This window comes from Rana temporaria, chromosome 4 (genome assembly GCF_905171775.1).
Source record: "Rana temporaria chromosome 4, aRanTem1.1, whole genome shotgun sequence".
In the NCBI taxonomy this organism is placed as follows: domain Eukaryota; kingdom Metazoa; phylum Chordata; class Amphibia; order Anura; family Ranidae; genus Rana; species Rana temporaria.
In genome coordinates this window covers 149,054,274-149,078,278 of record NC_053492.1, presented here as the reverse complement: position 1 = coordinate 149,078,278, position 24,005 = coordinate 149,054,274, and the positions used below count along the sequence as shown (strand labels likewise).

General features: G+C 42.4%; 1 protein-coding gene across 1 annotated transcript in view; it reads left to right on the top strand.

Moving 5' to 3' along the window:
- The window catches only part of ARHGEF26 (Rho guanine nucleotide exchange factor 26), a 229,365-nt gene that overhangs the window by 124,099 nt on the left and 81,261 nt on the right, over positions 1-24,005 (top strand). Inside the window, 5 exon segments of the mRNA XM_040349186.1 lie at positions 10,592-10,744; positions 18,720-18,760; positions 18,763-18,797; positions 18,799-18,849; positions 21,328-21,402. Of these exon segments, the coding sequence (XP_040205120.1) occupies positions 10,592-10,744; positions 18,720-18,760; positions 18,763-18,797; positions 18,799-18,849; positions 21,328-21,402 (355 nt within the window).

Here is a 24,005-nt window from a genome sequence, read left to right as displayed (position 1 = left end):
GCCCATGGCTTGGAGGCTTTTAGTTTGGATTCATCTTTTGGATTTTTTGATTATTTAAGTTTTTCCTGCGGTCTTCAATCAACTGCCGACTGGGCGACAGGCTGGATCCCAGATCCTTGTATTCTTCCCAGTTTCGGAAGCAACTGGGAAGAATCTTTAAGAGAGTTTCTTGAAAAAATGGACCTCGCCCCCAATAGTGAACCCTCCTGTGTCCAGATTAAACAAGCTCCACCATACCAGTGGAGGGGGCTCCCGCCTTCAAAGACTCTGTGGACAAGAAGACTGAGGCGATCATCCGCAAACTGTACACGGTAGTGTGTTGACGGTATGCCCAACCATAATTAGGGGCTCTGGTGTCTCAGACACGCACGGAAGGGGCAAAGATGCTGCTCTATGGGTTACAAGCATCAGGCTTCCTCGAACGAGGTAGCCCTAGCTGACCTACTTGTACAAGGCCTAAAATTCATTTGTGAATCAGCCTTGGTCACTATTCCTCTGCTGGCCAGAGCTTCAGGTCAAGCGGTGGCGTTACGCCGTCTACTTTGGTTAAGATTTGGTCCGCCAACCAATCTTCCAAGAAAGCCCTGATGGACTTGCCCTTTAAGGGTGACAGACTTTTTGGAACTCCCCTGGATGACATAATTAAAGATGCTTCAGGAGGTAGAGCACACTGCTCCCGCAGTCCAAAAAGGGGGAAGGAGCCACGTCATAGGCAAGGGCCCTTCTTTACCGCACACAAGCGTTTTTTTCGTCCGCTCAGGGATTGAGACGCCCCTGGTTTCGCAAACTCCACAAACCTGCAGACAAAGCTACGTCCGAATGAAGGTTTGCCCCCACCCATCTCTCAGGTGGGGGGACGTCTTCGCGAATTTGCGACCCGGTGGACATCTCAGGTCCCCGACCGGTGGGTTTGCAAAGTAGTGTCTTCAGGGTATAAGATAGAACTTCTATCTTGCCCACCAAACAGATTTTTTTCCCTTCAACCGCCAGCTACAACCGACTCGTCAGGAAGCCCTTTTGGGGCAGTTCAAGACCTGCTGAAACACGGGTGGTTATTCTTGTTCCAGTACAGGATCGGTTTCAGGGATTTTACTCTAATCTGTTCATAGTACCGAAGAAAGAGGGCGTTCGCCCAATTCTGGACCTCAGGGCCTTCAATTGCTTCATGAAGGTACAAGATTCCGGATGGAATCGGTTCGCTCTGTCATCACTGCCCTTCAGCCGGGGGACTTTCTGGCAACCTTGGACATCAGGGATGCCTATTTACATGTCCCCATATGTACAAAGCATCAGAGACTTCTGCGCTTTGCAGTCGGGGAAGACCACTATTAATTTGTGGCTCTCCCCTTAAGCCTGGCATCGGCACCAAGGGTGTTCACCAAGGTGCTTGCCCCAATTCTCGCCCTACTAAGACAACATGGCATCGCTGTCGTGGGCTACTTGGACGACCTGCTTATGAGGGCCGCTTCAGCCTCAGAATTAGAGGTGAGTGTGTCTATAACATCAGACCCTCAAACACTTGGGTGGCTACTGAACATTCAGAAGTCAGTAATATATGTTGCCTAGTATATCTGGAATTGATTCTGGACTCCTCAAGCAAATGTTTGCTTTCCTGTGGAAAAGTTGCAGACCCTTCGGGCTGCGGTGCGGTAGTTGACATCCCAGAAGGGTCGTCACTCCGCTTTTGCATGCGAGGCCCGGGCCTCATGGTGGCCACCATTTGAGGTGGTACCATAGGCGCAATCTCTTACGCGAGTGCTACAGAATGAAATTCTGTCCAGATCGGACAAGCGCCCATCATCCCTGGATTATCTAATCAGGGTGAGCCACTTGGTCAGGGCCTCCCTTGTTGGGGCTGACCTCACCGGCACTTCTGTCCGGGAAGTCGTTCCTTCCTTTCACTGGATAGTCATCACGACGGACGCCATCCTTACCGGTGCGGGAGTCTGGGGGGGTTCAGTCGACTCGGGGTCGCTGGTCTCCAGAGGATTCCCATTTGCCGATCAAGGTCCTGGAGCTTCGGGCGCGCTGCACACTGTGAATGGCTGGGCAATCTTCTGGGACCTAAAGTGCCCGAGAAGATTGCATGGAGGGAGGGCACATGCACAGGCCTTTCTGAAGTTTGCCAGTGATTCCGAGAAGGATTGGGGAAAAGTGCTGTGGTCAGATGAGACCGAATTTGAGCCCCTTGGCATTAACTTGATTCGCTGTGTTTGGAGGAAGAAAAATGCGGACTATGACCCTTAGAACACATTCCCTACAGTCGAGCACAGAGGTGGAAACATTATACTGAACAATGAAGATGGGTTATGGATGGGCCTTCCAGCATGACAGCTACCCAAAACATACTGCCAAGGCAACAAAGGAGTGGCTCAAGAAGAAGCACATTAAGGTCATGGAGTTGCCAAGTCAGTCTCCAGACCATAATCCTATAAAAAATGTATGGAGGCAGCTGAAACTTCGAGTTGCCAAGCGACAGGCAAGAAACCTTAAACAACTGTTTCTCCACCAAGTACCAAGTCATGTTTTGCTTCGGGATCTATAATATTTTTTTTTTTTACTCACTGAACTGCAACTTAATTTAAAAAAAAATTGTCGTGTTTTTTCTGGATATGTGGTTAATATTCTGTCCCGATTAATTAAAATACACCTATGATAAAAAAAAAATAGAGACCCTTCATTTCTTTGTAAGTGGTCAAACGTACAAAATCTGCAGGGGGTCAAAAAAACATTTTCTCTACTGTATTTGCAACATTAAAAAAAATGATAAAAGGGAAATGTGCATGTATTGGATAGATACTGAGCATACTGAATATGTGTTTGTTTTTTTTTTTTCAAAACATAGACTTGAACTTTTTTTACATTAATGGATTATCCTCTTTCATCAGCACTCGGTAAACACCTGCAGATCAAGGTCCTCTTACATAAGCAAGGCTTCTAGGTGTAAGCCAGAGCAGATGTTGCTTTTGTGATAAGGAGTTTGATATACTGCAATTTGCAGGGAAATAATGCCGAATGCATTGAATGCAGTGCACTTTTATTTTAAAACGTTGTACCTTGTCCAATATTTCATATGTCATAATATCAAGTAGCATATTGTTAGTGCGGGACTTAGAATTTGGCAGTTAGCCGTGTTGTATGGTTTTCTGGATACCAGGACTATAAACTGTTTGATTCAGGCCCATAAAGGAGAAGAGAGGGTCCGATCGCGTCTGCCTGTCAGTTTTTTTGAGGCGGACATGATTGCACCCTCTTTTCTCCTCTATGGAGCGGCAGACTTGTGCGCGTTTACACCCAACTCGATCCACTAAAAAAAGACGAATGGGGATCTGCCCCTTTTATGTCTAGCTGATCGTATGGCAGTTAAGTGTAAAGAACAGGTGGTCCATTTACATCTGACTGCCCATAGAGGAGAGTAGACTGTATCTGTGTCCTCTGTACATAAGCTGGAGCAGACATGGACCAGCCATCCACCTGCTCAGCAGGGATCAGCAGACAGATCCCCACCTAAGCAAGCAGACTCTAAGCAGAGTATGGCTGGTGAGACAGCCTGACTTTAGCTAAAGAAAGCGCTTTGTGTTTGCCTGTTTTGAAGAGACCAATAAAGACTGTTTACTTCTACAAGCAGCTTGCTGGTGATCTGGAGCCCTCCATATGACCGCATACAAGTCTTGGCAGATATATCTGATCTTTTTGAAAAATGCATGTGTTTCCACACAAAAAATTGAAAGGAAGGGTCGTCATTAATCGTCGGTGAGAGAGAATATATATTGGGAAAAAATTAGAGCTGAAGTGTGTCTAAAATCAATTTTATTTTACAAGGAGTTAAAGTGATGACTTCATTCAATGTTCATTTATTGTGATGTACTTCATAGGAATGAACACTGCATTTTGTCACACTCTAGTTTCTGGGTGGTTTTGTGGAGCTGGAGTGTGTATCTCCATCTGGTACGATTTAACAGAAGGCGCTAAGCTGGTGCGTTGCTTTTTCCTCCCCTTCTTTCCTTGTGACTTGTATACCTTCACGTTTCTTCCGGCAAATGTAATATGGGCTGCTGTTCAACAGGGAACGTCTGTGCCTGCCTGTCATTGTTTGTAAAATGCTAATTGATTAAACATATATTAAGTGAAACACATTAGGGGTTATTTACGAAAGGCAAATCCACTTTGCACTAAAAGTGTAAACTGCAAAGTGTACTTGAAATTGCACTGAAAGTGCACTTGGAAGTGCAGTCGCTGTATATCTGAGGGGAAGATCTGAAATGAGGGGAAGCTCTGCTGATTTTATCATCCAATCATGTGCAAGCTAAAATGCTGTTTTTTATACTCCTTGCATGTCCCCCTCGGATCTACAGCGACTGCACTTCCAAGTGCACTTTCAAGAGCACTGTGTCTGGTTGCTAGATACGAAGGATACCGTTTTTGCCCATGTACGTCTTTAATAATTATTGTTTAGCTATTTTTTTGGTTTGAGGGTATACTAAATGTTTGCCACTTTGCTCTAGCAGTAGTTTGTTACAGTATAGTAAACATAGCCGTGATCACTATGTTTACTGTGATGTGTACTGCATTTTAATATATTTTCATAAACCGTGTTCCTGGTATGCAAGAGACATTTATTTGAAACATCCACAACCAGTTGCCAGTCTGACTTAGGTCTGTCCATGTTCTGGATCCATAGACAGTTGCACAAAAGATCATTGTTTCTCTCATTGAAAGCTATCCTTATCTGTCAGAAGGGGACAATGCCAACTACATAGCTTGGTTTCTACCAGATGATATTTGTCATTTGCACAGTAAAAACTGTACATGCTGTAAATAAACTTAGAGTGAATGTAAATTAAAACACCCAGTCCAAAGAAAATATATATATATTCTCAATAAAATTTGATGATCTACTAAATCTGATTGCTTTGCCGTCTGTGCCCACTCTGTTTTAATATCACCCAAGGTCTGTAAAAGTCATACTGTACTGTATCTGTGCCTGCCCCCTACTACCACCATTTACAGTTTCTGGATCATATGATGAGGAGTAAGCAGTGCTTCTAATTGTATTTTTAATCTTCTGTATGATTTCTAGAAGACCCCATAAACAATGCTTTCACAGAAATGATTGCTGCTTTTCAAGAATTGAATGTGGATTATATTTAATGGTCAGTTTAGATGCTTATAGTAGTCCTCTTTTGGATAAAAAAATATTTTAAATCATTATTAATAGGGCTTCTTAATAAACAAATAACTTCATTATCAGATATTTTTGAGCTGGCCACAGACGGGCAGATATCTCATCAAGAAAAAAAGGTGGAAAAGACATCTGCCTGTTCTTGAAAAGCATGGCAAGTCCTACAGCATACTTTCAATTTGTCCATTGAATGGAGGTGGTGCATTTGTGGTCACTTAACGTCTTTGTTCTTTTAGCTGATGAGATTGGCCCTATTGGACGTTACGGTGAGTCATAATGAGGATTTTAGACTTTGGGAAGTACGTCTGATCACCCTCTAAAGTTGCCATAAATGGCCTAATTCTTGCTCGGGTGTCACATGCGACCCCTGCATTGGGGCCAGGACAAGGATTATTATAGTCAGGACTGTAATCGGAATCCTCAATGTGATGAGAAGTACTGTCGATGAACAGTGTATTCTAATACGTAAGCCAGAAGCTCCCATACACACACCGATACTGTTACTCAATACATCCGATTCTGCAATAAACAATTCCTGTTCAATGAGGTGGCAGGTTACAGTCTTGTATCTCATCTCCCTTTTCTTCTCTATAGGCAGTTTTTGAGCGATCACTCGGCTTTCACAGTGTAGTAAATGTTGGGAGACCAGAGGACCATTCAAGTTCTTTCTATGACAAGCATTGTTCTGTAGTGCCAAGAGCCTTTAGCTGGAGTTCAAGAACGTACCTACTACACCCATTACTTTCTCTTTGGACTTCGGCTTGTAGGCAATAAAGTGAAACTTCAGCTGACGGTTTGTTTTGGATAGAAGGAGGAAGAATTAAAGCCTGTCGGGTTGTGGTTGCTTTCGCAATCCCAGTTAGGAAGATTTTCCTACGCTTAGGAAATGGTATAATGAAGGCAATTATGCGTTACACTTTACAAGTGAAGGTGCACTCTGCAAGGGATGTTTCCCCAGTGAATGTAGACTTTGTAAAGCATACTCAATCGCATACAGGGGGAAAAAAAAAAACATAATTTTTGCTTGCACTTGATTGGATAATAAAAGCCAGCAGAATCCTTTGCAGAGTGAAAATCATCTCATTAAGACTTGGACACACCACAGCAGGTTGAACAAAAAAAAATGGACAGCTCAGATCGGAGCCGCTGTACTAACAATCCGATCTTAGTATAGCGATCTCCCCTGCTGTGCTATTGTGTTATGATAGGGGAATGCCCCCCTCCAGAATACTCTGTTCAGCGCTCTCAGACATTGGCCGAGAGTGCTGATCGGGAGTTGGTCAGCAGACCTTTTTTTGGTCATTAGCCTTCAAAATGGCCAGCTTCTGTTGGACCTGCTGCCATACCCACAGGCCGAATTTCGGACCGTTTCTATTAAACCGGCCGACATTCATCCCGTGTGTACTAGGCTTTAGTCTGAGAGACATGAAAGGAAATGAGGGGAAAGCCAACCCTCTGACAACTGTCATTGGAACAGGTGTCTTCATTGCAAGTTTCCCCTTGCTTCCTATTTCGGAGAGATCTTTAAAGATTTTGACTTTCTCCCACAATCTGTTCTAAAAACAATACGTGCCATGGTGTTTTTTCCCCAAGGGGAATGCAGACATACATAAACGCCTGGCAGTTGTGCTAACTCACCACTAGAATAGAACGTTTTGGCTGATCTACTTTAGTACTAGAGGATTTATTAAAACTCAAGATTGCAATTTCTCATTGCGTTTGCTCATTCATAGAAACACAAAGTTGATTTTATATACCTTGCTGTCCTCCCTTTTTCTTTTTTATGCCATCTCACAGGACATTTAATACAGAAAATTAAGGAATTAATATCTGGCACCAAATCATAATGGCATTACCAGCTTACTATTTCAGCTATGTAAGTGCAGCCTAGCGTGTAATATGAGAAGCCAGATTGTTGTTATGACTAGGTTGTAATTTAATTTTTAAGTCTTTATTGTAGCTCACAAGAGACATGAGCACTTGGCATTTTTAAAACAGCCCGTGGCCCTTCTCAGGACTACCTATTAAGCACAGGACTGGCACAAGTAAACCATTTTGTTTGGCAAAAGTGATCATCTTGCAACATTAATTCCTCTTCTGTTCATTATCCACACGTGTAAATTTAACCTGCTACCTAAAGTCACCTGTTTTGTGCAAGAACTGGAATAGTTACTGATATATATATAAAAATGTACATTTAGTTCCTTATCATTCTCTGGGTATGAGACTTGTATGCTCAAACAGGGCTCCTGTATTTCATGTAAAATTAGGGGCCAGTTCACATCTATAGTACCAACAAACGGCAACCAACCCAACCTATACAAACTTTTGCACCCAGGAGCACATGGAAGGGCGATGCATTTCAAACAACAAACATTTCCAGCTCACACCAGCCAGCCTACAGCAAATAACATTGACACTGTCTTACAGTTCATGTTTAAAACAAGGGGTTTCGTTGGCATATATTTGCAAACATGCATAAGCTGCAGGGCCACTTTACTGCAGTCTTAATGCTCTAACTTTTGAGAATCTTAAAAGATGGAGCACATATACATTATTGAATAGATTAAGGGTGGGTATGATTGGAGGGAGCCCTAAAGGTATTGGGGTGCGCTAAACACCCAGCAATAGCACAAGGGCAGTGAAGGTATCCGGTGTGTCCCCTCACCAATTCACCAACAGTACTAACGAATGGCAAACACCCCAACCTATCACTAGCCTTTGTAGCAGGGAGAACAAGAAGGGTGACTCATGTCAAAATACAACAAAGAAAAATTCCCAGCTCACTTGCCAGCCAGCCTGCAACAAACGCAATTGTTGTCAGTTTACATCTATGCAGCCGCAGTAACGCCCATTTCACCTCCATGGGTGTGTTAACATTGAGGCATGCTGGTTTAAGGCAACTTTTGCATGAACCGCCGGTAAACATTCAATGCACAAAAAATTACAATGCATTTTTTTGAAATCTAGTACAAGTACATAGGCTGCTATTAATATGTGATGGTGTGCTGTTCTATGTAAAGTGTATTACCTTGACTTTGGTAATGTGGGGTTAAAACACATTTTACAATGCATTACCACAATGCATAAACGAGGGAGCCTAACTTATGCTGTGCATTTTTGCATGCATTTGTGCTTATGCTTACTAACCGTGCTTCTTGATGTGTGTTATTGACTTGCATTTTCTATGTAAAGTTAGGAAAAAGTAGCTATGTGTGACCTTGCACCACTATTTTCACACGTCTCAGGAAGCTTTAGAGGCTTTACAGGTTCCTTTGCATAGTGGGGTAGCAAAAAGGTCTTGTTTGACCATATAGTAAAAGTTTAACATGTGTATACATGCATTGCCATTTATTGCTATGGGTCCTTGCAACAAGTGCAGAAAAAAATGTGAAGGTTTTTTATTATTGTTTTTTATGAACTGTCTGGCCAGACACTATTTTTTTATTTAGCATTCTTGAGTTTTCCTGCAATAAAAATATAATTTATGGCTTGTTCTTTTAGGTTTGTCTCAGGCACTGTGACTATCCATACTAGTGTTATACCAATACTAAGCATTTGCTTGTACTCGTGCAAATTCTCCAATACTAAAACCAATACCTTCAAGTCCGCAGACTGAACCGCTGCCTAAGCCTGGGTTCATATATGTGCTATATGTGGTATGCAGTGCCATTTGTAAAAGAGTGCAGTGCGGTTTCATTCAGTAGTTCTGGTGCGATTCCATTGCGAATTGTTAAAGTGTATGACATTGGAACGCCTGAACTGGGCTGGAAAATTGTAGCAGACTCTTTTTTAAATCGCATTACAGCCGGCCTGCAAGTATGTGGACAGACTCATAGAAAAGGATATTGGTTCACATGTCATGCAAATTGGATGTGGTTTAAAAGGCATTCAATTTGCATTTATGTGAACCAGTAATTTTTCATTAGTCTAAAAAAAAACTGTCACACGACACTAAAAATAGGTATTGGTAATGGCGAGTACTTCATATAATCCATACATTTCAAATTGTTCATAAGTGTTTGTGGCTAGATCTGTTAAGGCTGTAGTAAATAGCTGTTTTGTTTAAATCCTGCATTGCATGCTAGCACATTAATGTAAAACTTACCTTGAACAAAGCCACCCAGTGGCGTGCTGTCACCACTGATGGCGCTTCCATCTTCACCTGGTCTTCTTTTCGGGTTCACTGAGGTCTGCCCGCGGGAGCCGCCATTCACGGCGCAGGAATGCTGTTTCTTCAGAGCCCAGGCACTGGTGACGGTGCATTGGCTGCATCAAAAGTAAATATCTCCTAAACCGTGCACGTTTTAGGAGAGATTTATTGTACTTATATGGAAGCCTTGCCAAGGGCTGACTCAAGACATTGTGCTGCCTGGGTCCAAGAATGAAATGCTGCCCCCACCCCCAAAAAATCACACCACCAAAAGGCCCCCACATCCATTATTTCATGATAATTAAATTAAAAGTAATTTTATCAGGAATGTAGATTTACAGCAACAGCACCTTTTCTATATGCAAAATTGTATAAAATACCTTTTTTTTTAAATCCAAGGGGTGGGCTAGGGTAGTATATAAACAGGCTAGGGCAGTATATAAACAGGCTAGGGTAGTATAGGGGTAGGCTAAAGTATTATATGGACAGGCTAGGGTAGTATATGGACAGGCTAAGTTAGTAAATGGGCTAGGGTAGTAAATGGGCATGCTAGGGTAGTATATGGACAGGCTAGGGTAGTATATGGACAGGCTAGGGTAGTATATGGACAGGCTAGGGTAGTATTTGGACAGGCTAGGGTAGTGTTTGGACAGGCTAGGTTAGTATATGGACAGACTAGGGTAGTATTTATACAGGATAGGGTAGTAAATGGGCAAGCTAGGATAGTATATGGACAGGCTAGGGTAGTAAATGGGCACGCTAGGGTAGTATATGGACAGGCTAGGACGGTGTAGGAGCAGGCTGGGGTAGTATATAGACAAGCTAGGGTAGTATAGGGGCAGGCGGAGCGTCCCGGGGCGGGGGGGGGGCAGTTGTCATCAACACACACACACAACTGCTGGAAAAAAAATCTTGGTTGTCAATTTGCTGGGTAAATGGAAGAGAAGGAGAGGCGGTCATGGTTCAATTTGCTGCCCCTCTCAAAGTGCTGCCGGGGTCCAATGGACCCACTGGGACCCATGGTAGGGCAGACCCTGGGCTTACCTATATGTAAAAATCATTCATGGAAGTTTACTCCCACTTTAAAGATATGGCTTGTCAGTGAGCAGTTAGGTTTTCTAAGCCTTATTGTGTATGCTGCTGATCGTAAAACATAATATCCATGTGAAATGCATCTCTTGTGTCCAAGCTCTTCATCTTGGTGCATTGATATTTTGATTGCAATACCAATCTCACTTCTCAACTGTGTTTTTCAGATTCTTTAAAGAACTGGAAGGGAGACATCAAAGAAACATTCTTATTGAAGATATCAGTGATATTGTGGAGAAACATGCAAAATCTACCTTCGACCCCTATGTGAAATATTGCACTAATGAAGTCTACCAACAAAGGACGCTACAGAAATTAATGTATATATTTACTTTAATCTCCTTCTCTTACACTCTGATTTTTATTTATTTTTCTTCCTTTTACTTCTGTATTTTTTTTTCTTGCTATGTCGCACCAAGGGGGTATAGTTGAAAAAGCAGAAGTGAAGCTTGCCACATTCAAACCCAGTTTTGCCTACATTTACTATAAGGAGGGGGAATTTGTGGAGTCAGATGCAGGAGTGAATTCCAGAATATAAAAATCTGGTTTTTAAAATCAACTCCTCATTTGTAGCATGCCGTACTCACAGAGATGTGGACATAGTTGACAGAGTGGGATGTAGCATGGTAGGTGTTTAATAGGAATTATTTGTAAATAATTGAATAGTTTAGTTGTCATTTTAAAATGAAAATGTTTCAAGTGTATTGATCATATATAAATACAGGTAAGGTTACTAAATCCTAAATCATCATTTAAAATGAGCAGTCCAGATGTAGGATGAATCTAGATAAATCTTTTACTGGGTATTGGATAGTGAAAAGAATCCTTGTCTGCTTTTTAAATATAGTCCGTGGCAAGTAGTAGCATTTCAAGAATAGAGCTATAAGCATTAAAGCGGATGTAAACCCTCACATATACCCAGTGAAGTGAACATCCTCAGATGATACACAGAGATGAAACAAATCCTCCTACATATAGTAAGTTTTTCATGTATATCCGCAGTCTTCCCTTTTCTACACTCTTTAAAAAGCGCAGATCATGTTAGAAACCGTTCTTCCTCATTCAGCAGTGGATGTGGAGTCTGGGCATACATTGTGTGAGAGCTGATTGGAGGAAAGGCACACTCCCCTCCACATAGGCAGAGGACTACAGGAACCATGCAGAGCTGTAGTCTGAATAGACAAGCTCTCTGCTTATCTACCTCTGAGCTCCTTCCCTGACACACATTTTTAGCTACTGTTCTCATGTGTCGGAGAACTTGTCAGAAGTAACTCTGCTGTTAACAGAGGAGCAGAACACCAGAAAGAAACAGCACTTGGAGCTTTGGAGAGAGATAAGTAAACACTACAGATATATGTGCTTAGGTCAGAATTCATGAATGGGCTTTAAAACCATTTTAAGACTTATATATATATATATATATATATATATATATATTTTTTTTTTTCTTGGGATGATATTTGCAATTCTTTGTTGCAGCAAGGGAAAGTAATATGCCTATTATTAGTTGAATATGTTAAGAAAATCTGTGTGTTTTATTATTTTTCTTTTCTTTACAAAAGCTAACTGGTGATGCTCACTGTTTCTGCTTTCTAGAAATGTAACAGATTTTGTTATTCATATTTAACATTCCTCAGTAATGTAACTTTTTTTTCCCCACTGTGTGGTGTTGCCGCATTTGATGAGGCTTTCCACTTTCAAGAAGGAAGTTGGAAGTCTTTCTGTTCTTTGTCTGGTGGCTTACTACTGCAGGCGTTGTGTTTGGTGTTCTTCTGAAATTATCGAAGCCAGCAAGTTTGGGATGGTTGCCACCATCAGTGTTCAATTTGCTGAATGGCAAAGGTCCAAGAATGGACCACCTTGCCTCCAGCTGTCACTAAGTTACAGAAGTGGGCTTCACACCCATACAAACACAATTTTGAAGCTAAGCTTCATATTTTGATAGTTTATTTTTTACAATATGCACATATACGATTTAACCATCTTTTCTAGAAAACCAGTTGTAAGCACATAATTCCTCTAGGCCTCATTTAAAGGGAACCTGACACACAACCAAAGTGTAAAGCTATTTCAGGTCTGTAAGAGCAGGCACCAGTAATGTGCATAGCTTTTCTTCTTAGCAGAGCTTTTGTAGACCACAGGAGTCCCTGACCCCAAGTGCACGCAGAATGCAATATTCAACTCTGAAGTTGGAGCTTTGAAAACTTTCACTGTGTACAGTGTAATGCGTATGCGTTTGTTGATCAATCAGACACAGGAGTGAAGAACTAAGGACTGTGCCAGAGATACGAGTCAGAGCTCAGACTCAGGGGTGCAAAAAAAAAAAAAAACACTTTGCAGATAACAGAAGCTATTTATGCTTCACTGCTCTTGTATTTCTCTTTTGTTTTTATTGTCAGATTAACCAAAAGTAACGTGTGATATTAGGTCATTTGTAACAATTAATCAGAATTCCTCATATTTTTTAATTAAAATCTGATTACCTGGGTTATTTGCAAATCCTCATTGCTCTTACGTAAGATTTTTTACCTTAATGCATTCCCAGCATTAAAGTGATTGAAGGCCTCATGCACACTGGATGTTATAAAAAAACACCAGTAGCTTTAACTGTAGAAAGCAGTAGCTGTAGAATGAGTTTCATATTGCGTTTTTCAGCTGTAGGTTATTTTTTTTACTCCTACAAATGCTCATGGCTCAAAAACACTGATAAACGCCAAATAGCCACGTTTTTCAGCGTTTTCCAGCTTTTATCAGAGTTTGAGTTTTTACAGCTGAAAAACTCCTCTTAAAACCCACTAGTTCTGTTTGTTTGTTTTTCAGCCAGACAACGCCCCTGTCAAAAAACTGATGACGGCCTATGTGTGCATGGACACAGGATAACATGCTGGAGAGTTTACTGGCTGCAGAAAATAGCGCCTGAAGCCAAAAACAGCAGCTGTGAAACATCCAGTGTGCACAAGGCCTAAAGGTTTTTTATTTTAAATAACAAATTATACTTGCCCACTGGTTTTGCACAGAGCAGCCTCGATCCTCTTCTTTTTGGGGCCCCCGCCAGCAGCCCTCCTCACCCCTCCAACTACCCCCAAAAGAAAGCCTCATGCATTGTAGTGTTGAGCAGAATACGCCATATTCGATTTCGCGATATATCACGAATATATAGCCGAATATTCGAGAAATATTCGCTAAATTCGAATATTCGTGATCTTTTATCGAAATGAAATGTTTGCGAAATTTCGCTATGCGAATGCGAAAATAATTGCGAAATTTCGACAACTGCGGTAGGAGCACTCTGATTGGCTCAGAATATTCGTGATATTTTATCGAAATTTCGCAAATGCCGAATTGCGATATTTATTGCGGAATTTCGACAACTGCGGTAGGAGCCCTCTGATTGGCTCAGAATATTCGTGTATTTTATCGAAAATTTCGCAAAATGCGAATGCAAAAATTGATTGCGGAATTTCGACAACTGCGGTGCGGAGCACTCTGATTGGCTCTGATGCAAAAGAAGGGCGGAGAAAATAATCGCGCGATATTCCGATTGCCGAATAATCGCATTGCGATTTTTCGGCAAGATAAAATGATCGCTTCAGCTACTCGGCCAAGGTCTCTAATCATACCAGCAATGCTTTTAGACGTCGATGGAGATTCTAGGATGTGATCTGTTCTAAAATAAAATTGAAAAAAATTGAATATTCGGAATAGCGAATATTCACCGCGAAATTCGAAATATATCGCGAATACTCGAATATGCCATATTCGACCCGAATATTCGCAATACGAATATTCGTGAGCAACACTAATGCATTGGGGGCACTCAAGCATGCTCGCGTCAAAGCCACGTGTCTGTGAATAGACATTATCCATTCACACACAAAGCACGGTTTGGCTCCGCACCCACTCTCTCCTCTTTGGCTGACTGGCTGTAATTGGCAGGAGCCAATGGCTTCCGCTCCTGTGTGAACCAATGAGAAGAGCGAAACCTGGGATAGACGCTGCTCTCTTGCACATCGCTGGATTGAGATGGGGCTCAGGTAAGTATAAGGAGGGCTGGGGGAGCTACATTCAGATTTTTTTTTTTACCTTAATGCATAGAATCTTCTGCCAATAGAACCTCTATAAGATACATTTTTTTTTATTTGCTGTGCTCCCCCACCTCCTTATATACTTACCTGAGTCCTCAATTGAGCCAGTGCTGTAATCGGCTGCATCCCTATGTATGTATATATGATGCACACAGCCCATCTTGGAATCAGCAGGAAGTGGCTTGATATTAGGGCAGACATGGAAGAGGAGGAGCGGACAGAGCCAGCGGCGACCCCAGAAGAGAAGGTTTGGGGCCACAATGTGCAATACCATTGCACAGAGCAGGTAAATATAAGGGGCTAGATTCAGATAGGTTAGATTTACGATCCGCCGGCGCAAGTTTTTGAGGCAAGTGCTTTATTCAGAAAGCACTTGCCTCTAAAGTTGCGGTGAGGAGGATCTGGCCCCTAGACTAAAATCCCTCTTCTCCTCGGCCCAGGAGGCGGGAGCACTCCCGGACTCGATGTGCGAGGCGGGTTAATTGTGGTAATCCCCTAAGGCCGGTAAGGACCCTACCCTGTGCTCATCGTACCGCCCCACTTTCCCTCCTCAACGTTGATGCAAAGCTCTTTGCGAAGATCCTTGCAAACAGGCTCAACACTGTCATCACGGCCTTGGTCCATCGGACCAGACGGGCTTTATTGCCCGGTCGCGGCACCGATATTAATCTTCGCCGACTACATACTCACCTGGCGCTGGCGGGCCCTGATGACCCCGGAGAGTGGTGGCCTCACTCGATGCCAAGAAGGCTTTCGACTCGGTGGAGTGGGGCTATCTCTGGGCGGTTTTGTCGCGATTCGGTTTTGGTCCCCGTTTCCTGTCTGGATACAAATGTTGTATGCTCACCCCAAGGCGCGTATTCGCACCAACGGGACCCTCTCTCCTTCCTTCTCCTTGGAGAGGGGGACCAGGCAGGGCTGCCCACTGTCACCGGCATTATTTGCCCTGGCTTTGGAGCGCTAGCCGCGCACAATCCGACGAGACCCCGGGGGTCCGGAGGGATTAGGGTGGGTCCTCTTGAGGAGAAACTCTCGCTCTATGCCGACGATGCCCTGCTGTATTTGGCGGATGCTTCTGATCCCCTCCGTAATGCGCTGGCGCATTTTGAGACCTTTGGGCGTTTTTCGGGGAGTGCGAAAAAATTGGGACAAGTCGGTGTTGCTCCCGCTCCACCCCTCGCTGATGCGCAACCGACACTCACACTTCTCTACGATGGGTGGACGAATTCACCTATCTGGGGGTAAGGGTGGAGTCTTGAGTCGGGGTCATCATGGAGAAGAATATCCTCCCAACGCTAGACACTGACCCAAACGCTGTGCGACGTGGCGTGCTCTCCCTCTTCACCGGTAGGACGGGGAAACCTTATAAAATGGTTATACTCCCCAAATTGCTATATTTCTTCCGCCAGACCCCTGTTATTATCCCGAAGTCCTTCTTTCGACGTCTGGACAGTATAGTAGTGTCGTTCGTGTGGGCGGGTAGCCCTCCCCGGGTTGCGAAAACGCTCCCTCTATCTTCCTCTGTCCGGGGGTGGGTTGGCTCTTCCCGACTTTATTGCATACTATTGGGCGGCGGTCTCTAGTGACGGTCCGGTGGTGGTTCTCTCAGCCACGACAGAACCCGGCGGTCACCCTAGAGGCGGCTGTCCTGGGATCCTACGCTGCCTTATCCAACCTGGTATTTCGGGGGCGCAGGGCCCACTCCTCCGTCACGGGGCCCATGGTGACAGTTATTCGGGTGTGGGCGACCTCCAGGGCTCGAATGTTGAAGCCCAACACTGTCTCCCCACACACCCCGCTTTGGGGTAACCCTCTTCTCCCGCACCTGAACACGGACCCCGACCCGGTGGTCTGGGCTCGGCGGGGCTCCCTTACCCTCCGGCATATTATGCCGGGTGGCGTGGTTATGCCCTTTCAGGAGCTGAGCGGCTCCACAAGGTTCCATCCTCCCTCGCTTTTCGGGTATGCGCAGCTCAGGCAGCACTCGCGGCCCAATCCCGGAACCGGTGACGCTCGAGTCGGATTCGATTGAGCGCCCTCCTGATCTCGGGTGTCATGGGGAAGCCCCTTTCGTCCCCTATACCTGCGTTTCACGGTGGCGTACGACACGAACACTGCGGGGGTCCTGGCCAAATGGACTGCTGACATCCCGGATCTAGACGAGGAGATTTGGGAGGAATGTGTCTCTTCCCTTTCTTCCGTCTCTGATTGCCTCTAGAGACCGATTCATACAACTAAAATTTTTGCACCGGGCTACTACACCCCGCAGAGACTGGCTAAGATCTACCCCTCTAGGAGCCCCAGGTGCACTAGGTGCCTGGGGGATACGGGTCCGTTCCTTCATATGGTCTGGTCTGCCCCGGCTGGCCTCATACTGGGGGGGGGTGGCGGAGGTCCTAGCGGACCGAAGTGGTGTAGATTTGTGCTGGATCCGAAAGTGTTCCTCCTTAGCTACCTGGGCGAGGTTGAGGGTGACAGTACACCAAACTGAGCATCACCTTTGCATTATTCTATGCCAGAAGGGAGATCCTGCTTCGATGGCGGGGGGTACCGGAGCTCCCCACCAGTGTCCTCCTGCTCGCTACGATTCATAGGGTTCTCCCACTGTATAAGTTAACGTATGAAAGCAGAAACTGTCCAGCGAAATGGATTGACTCTCCCACCTTATCTGTTGATGGTCCCCCTGTGATGGCTCCTGACTGAGGGGTCTGGTGGGTGGGTGGCTGTCCCCCCCCCCCCCCCCCGGCCCCTTCTCCTCGTTGTCCCCCCCCCTCCTCTATCCACCTCTTTCCCCCGCATCGGACGTGCGGGGGGGTGGTTGCTACAGGGGTTGTGCCTCGAACCTGGCTACTGTACTACTTGTGGTATATGCCCCGGGAACTGTGTAACTGATCTGCTATCTTGCCATGGATGTATTATCTAGCCGCTGAAATGCTTTGACTTTGTGCAATCATTCTGTTGCCTCTGTGACTTGTACTGTCATTGATTTGTATGTGTGTTTGTCGTCTGTCTTCAAAAAATAAAAAACTTTTACTGTAAAAAAAAAAAAAAAAAAAGTTGCGGCGGCGTATCGTAATTCCCCCAGCGGAATTCAAATTCCGAGGCTAGGGGGCGTGTAGAATTTAAATCAGGCGCGTCCCCGCGCCGAACGAACTGCGCATGCGCCGTCCGCTAAATTTCCCAGCGTGCATTGCTCCAAATGATGTCACTAGGACGTCATTGGTTTCGACGTGAACGTAAATTACGTCCATTCCGTAATCGCGAACCCGACTTACGCAAATGGGTAAAAAAATTCAAAATTCGACCCCGGGCACGATAGATACTTAACATAGGATACGCCGCATATAGCAGGGGTACTATACGCCGGAAAAAGCCGACGCAAACGACGTTAAAAAAAAGCGCCGGGCAGTCGTTCGTTTCTGAATCGGCGTACCTCCTCATTTGCATAACGATGCGTATACAAATGGAAGCGCCACCTAACGGCCCAGCGTGAGATTGCAGCCTGAGATCCGTCAGGTGTAAGTCACTTACACCTGACGGATCTTAGGGAGATCTATGCGTAACTGATTCTATGAATAGATACGACGGACGGAACTCAGTGATACAACGGCGTATCAGGAGATACACCGTCGTATCTCTATCTGAATCTAGCCCACTGTGTTTATTATTTTATTTAAAAAAATCCTTTAGGAATGCTTTAAATAAAAGAAAATAAGCTGACATACTGTATGTATACTTGTTTTTGGCAACGTTCACATTTTTTCTTTTTCATGGGCACAGAGGATATTTTCGGAGTCTATACAGTTGTGATAATATAAGATCAATAATTTGTGTTAAAATATTTACTTTGGTTTACACACTCAAACCACCTCTTAAATCCTAGCTAGAAATCCTATCTTCAACCAATTCACTCAGGAAAGAAAATAAGTCCATTATTCCAAAATATTATTAATTTGATTACCATTCTTCTAACCATAAGAAATAATCGTATCACACAATGTATTATTTTGTCATAATCCACGATATAATGTTTTGTTCCATTATTTTGTATCTAATAAAGTTTGTAAACAAAAAAAAACTTACTTTACAGGAATTCCTTTTTTTTTTGTTGTATTTGTTTCAGACATATTATTACTTTCATCTTTTATAATGTTGTTAATATAAAATTCAAATAGTAATATTTAAACATATGTTAATATCTTTATTTTAGATCTACAAATGCATCTTTCAAGGAAGCTCTGGTTAGAATTGAGTTCAGGAAGAATGTAGGAATTTGCCTATGATTTCTCTTCCTCATCCTCCCAATGCAGAGAGTCACTCGACTCCCACTTCTCATGGATGTAAGCTTTCCTCAACTGATCTTTTTTTTTTTTTTTCTAATGAATGAATCACTAAGCTACTTCCTGAGGTGGTGGGGCTATTAGAATTGACTCAGATTTAATAATCTGCAAAATTCAAGAATAATGTTGCAATCTTTTTTTTTTCCCCACAATTTCGGGAGCTTGTTTGCCTTGTAGCAAAACCAGATTCACATTACACCTCTTCACTTGTACACGTTGCTCACATACAGTTACTTAACTTAATCTCAGGTGTAGGGTGCTGAAGTTTCAGAATGGAGAGCTATCAATAGTACGAAAAGTAGACAGCAACAAAATCTCAACCACAGGGATGTTTCATTCATCCTGAGAGTCTTCATGTTCTTCCTGTGATTGTGTGGGCTTACTCTAGGACCCCGGTATTCCAACACCAAGACAGGATGGTAGGTTAATTGGCTCCTGTATAAATTGGCACTAGTGTGCGTATGCATGTATGTATGCAGTTAAGCTGGCGACATTAGATTGAAAACTCTTGAAGGCACAGACTGATGTGATTGAATAGTATATAAAGCTCTGTGTAATATGTCTGGCTATATACATGTCTGTAAGGCCCTCACGCTACAGCTTAAAAATGCTAAAAAAAACACTGCAAAAATGCTGAACAACTCATTCTACAGCTCCAGCTTTCTCCAGCTACGCTACTGGCTTTTTTTTTTCAATAACATTCGGCATGAGGCCTAATATATAATATATCAATAATGGTGATTTCTTACGTGTGCAAAAGCACAATTTAAGATTCAGCAACATAGATATATGGTATGTACAAACCTAGTTTGTGTATTTCTATACCAGTAGTATATTTTGTCGCCTATATAATAGGGTACAATATTTTTAAACGCTATATGATGACAAATGCCACCCTGGATACCTTCATGTCCGAGATTTACCAAGTTGCATGCAAAGTGTATCCTGACATGGCAGACGGCGGAGGTCTCTCCTTTTAACAACTACATAACAAACCCTGAGCTTATTTTGCTCCATCCTGACCCCTCTGGCCCAATTCATGAAGTTCACCACCTATTTCTAGGGGCAACAAAAAATGTCTAGGTTTTGGCAGTTTTGGGTCCAGGGGTTCTGCTTTGAGATACTAGATACCAGCCTTCCATTCCCACATTTTACCATCTCGGGGAATCCCTGCGCCATGTTTGAGATGTCCGTTTGTGATCGGCAAAGTTGAAATTACTTGAACCGATATATATCAGCTCCACATTGACTTCGACCCTGAAGAAGGGAAAACCCGAAACGCGTAGGGCCCTGTACTCACCTTGTGGATCAGCTTTTCAACTTCTTCTACTGATGTTCTTTGTTTTTAATCATTATGTTGTTTACGTTTTTTTCCACTTGAATAAATAAAAATTACTTTGTATATATTACCTTTACCTTAATTACTGTTGCCTCAAAAGCCCCACACTGGGGGACCTCCTCACTTTCCTTGTTCTTCGGGGTGTTGGCAACAAATTAAGATCATATACCAAAGATGTCCCACTTATACCCAAGTGTATAATTGGCCAAAGACATTCCCACACATACAGTAAAAACCTTGGTTGACAAGCATAATTTGTTCCAGAAACATGCTTGCTAATCAAGCACTTGTATATCAAAGCATTTTTTTACAGGGTATAACAGAGAAGAGAGGCACCTCTAAGTGTAGCAATAAGTGCTAAATGTTGTACCTTTCATTAAATGTAACCCTATTGCTACACTTAGAGGCTCCTCTCTTCTTTTTTATACTCAGTTGTGACATGAACGCTACTCTTACATCAAGACATCGCTTGTATATCAAGGCAAAATGTATTAAAACATTTTGCTTGTCTTGCCAAACGCCTCTCAAACCACAGTTACTGTCAAACCAAGGTTTTACTGTAGGCTGCTTTTTTAAACAGGTCTTTCTCCCTATATAAGACTTCTTCAGTCTCTTATGTGTCCAATTATAGTCAGTTTCTGGTCCTCAGTCACATCCAAAAGTCTGAAGAAGAACACTTGCACTTACATAGTAGTTGATTCTTGTGTTTTAGAAGTTAAAAGTGGGTATTGTTTGCAGACGCTGAAGGAATTTGTTTGAGTTCTTGTTAATTCATCTTTCACCTAATGTCTTCAAACTAACCACAAGCACTTGCACTCCCAAGCACCGCCTGCGCCTTCTCTATGATCTGTCAGCAAGAGTGAATCGGAAACCTACTCCCATGTAGGACTGCATGATTGGGTGGGATTGCTAAAATAGCACAAGCCGCTGGCTGATAACTAAACTATAGCTAGTTTACATGCTTTTTGGGTAAGCTTAAGTGTGTAAATTCTTGATATTTTTCCAAAATTTTATGGTCACTTTATTATAGACAAAGTCTATTTTTAATGTAAGCTTTATAGTAAATCAAATGTAAATGTTGTCTTTTACTTTTAGTTTTTTTCATGTCCAGATCTACCAAGATATTTTGTTTAACGCAGACAATCTGTCAGAAAAACACCTAAGGATTCTTCAAGATATGAAATCTGCAAAACGCCTTGAAAGAAGTTAGCAAGGTTGGTGTAATGCATTTTTTTTTTCTATTCCATCATGTATATTTACTAGTTTCTAACAATTGTGCTCCATGCACAAAGGAGGTTTTAAAAAAGTATTTCTGGAGATCGGATGCTGGAAGGAAACGTTGCTTTAAAACGGAAACCCATTTATGCATGTTTTTGGGCATTGTTTTAAATTAAACCCAGCTTATATTGTGCTCTGCGAATGTAAAAAAACACTGATAAAAGCGCATGTATGCATGTTTTCAGGGTTCAGCGTTTTTTTGTGGTCAGAAGAACTGCTCTTGAATGTGATTTTAGGGCATTCAGACAACAGCCATAAACTCCTCGGCTGATAAACTTCAAAAAAACTTCCATGTGGTGCATGGTAACATAGGATAGCATAGAGGGAAATTTAAGGGCTGTTGGGGGGGGGGGGGGGGTGGGAACTCCCAAAAAACTTCCGTTTTATCAGCTTCAGTGTTATGAGGCCTTAGAAAGTAATCAACTTTGGTTGCTTGATATCTGTAAAGTTTTTCAGCTTGGCAAGTTTGCCATTCCAGGGAAAAACGATTTGACCTCAGTTTGAATATGATCAGCATAAGTCAACAGCTGTTTTTATTAACTGCACAGGTGGCCATGCATTTTTGTGATACCAAAAGGCGTAAGATTTACCTAAAAGCAACACTTTTTTAAAAAACCCTTTCTTTAACCAAAAAAAAAAAGTTTTGGCCTTGCATATACTTTATTAAGAAAAAAAGCAAATGCAGAAAACATTACATGGCCACAAAACTGGTAAAGTACAGAGAAATCAGTTTTCAACACAAGATCCACATTGACCTGATAAATACAAATTTCTGCGTTTTACGTTTACGCTTTGTAGTATGTACATTTATGTGTGATAAATAGACCTTAAACAGAAAAAGCAAAGTTTTATGCTCCCTAATTTGAAGTGTAGTCTGAATATAATAGATGATTACCTTGACTATTTGCATGTGTTGCAACCCAGAAATATATAGCTTGTTTAAAACTTGCATACCTAAGCATCTCTGTTATTTCACACTGTTCTAGTCCAACAGCATACTTCTTTAATGTGAAAAGGGGTCTCTTGTATGACAGAAAAACATATGGCTAAGACTGTGTATAAATATGCCTCTGGGAACTTCATTTTAGGATGAACTTGAAAGCTTTCCATAACTGATGTAATTATCTGGGAATCAACAGAACGTAGAATGTCTCAATTGTTTCTTACACATTTAAAGAACTATAATGTTATTATGATAACATGAATATTTAAGCTATTAGCTCATAATTTTTTTTTTAAAGGTCAGGGTTTTATTAATAAAATAATGTTTAACATTTTTAATGGATTGTCTCGTCCTTGGGCCCCTTTCACACATTGGGACTTTTTTTTTAGTTTTTTTTCCCCATCCCTTGATGGGTGAAAAATGCACATCATGGAAAAATGGATGTAAACAGATGATCATTAATTTACATCCTTTTTCATCCGCTGTTAACATTCGTTTTTTTGGAAAAAAAATTGCCAGTAAAAACCCCCAGAACGAATGGAAAAACAAATGTAAACAGATAAAACTGTTAGTTTTGCATCCGTTTTTTGCTTTGTAAGTGTGTGAAAAAAAAATTATTATGAAAAACTGATGTTAAACTGATGTAAACTTAAACCACTTAAGACCCGGACCAATATGCAGGTTTTTGCGATTCGGCACTGTGTCGCTTTTCCCCACAAATAGAGCTTTCTTTTGGTGGTATATGATCACTCTTTTTATTTTTTGCGCTATAAACAAAAATAGAGCAACAATTTTGAAAAAAAATTCAAATATTTTTTACTTTTTGCTATAATAAATATCCCCAAAAAAACATTTTTTCCTCAGTTTAGGATACGTATTCTTCTACTATTTTTTGGTAAAAAATTGCAATAAGCGTTTGATTGGTTTGCGCAAAAGTTATAGCGTCTAAGTTATAGCGTCTAAAAATAGGGGATAGTATATGACATTTTTATTAATATTTTTTTTTTACTTAGTAATGGTGGCGATCAGCGATTTTTTTTTTCATGACTGCGACATGGCGGACACATCGGGCACTTTTGACACATTTTTGGGACCATTGTCATTTTCACAGCGAATAGTGCTGTAAAAAATGCACTGTTACTGTGAAAATGACAATAGCAGTGAAGGGGATAACCACTAGGGGGCACTAAGGGGTTAAGTGTGCCCTAAGGGAGTGATTCTTACCGTAGGGGGGCGTGGCTGGACGTGTGACATCACTGATCGTCATTTCCTATAACAGGGAACAGACGATCAGTGACACTGCCACAGAGAAGAACGGGAAGGTGTGTTTACACTCACCTCTCCCGTTATTCAGCCTTCTGTGAACCTCTCGCGGGACACCGTCGATGATAGGGTCCCGCGAGCGCAGTCACGGATCTTCGGATTGGCCCGCACGACCCATGGCTGGGCTCTTAAAGGCGACGTACCTGTACGTGCCCAGCCGTGCCATTCTGCCAACGTATATCGGCGTTAGGTGATCCTTAAGTGGTTAATGAGTTTTTTTCTTGGAAAAAACATGACTAAACGGATGACACAAACGGTCTGTATGTGTTAAAG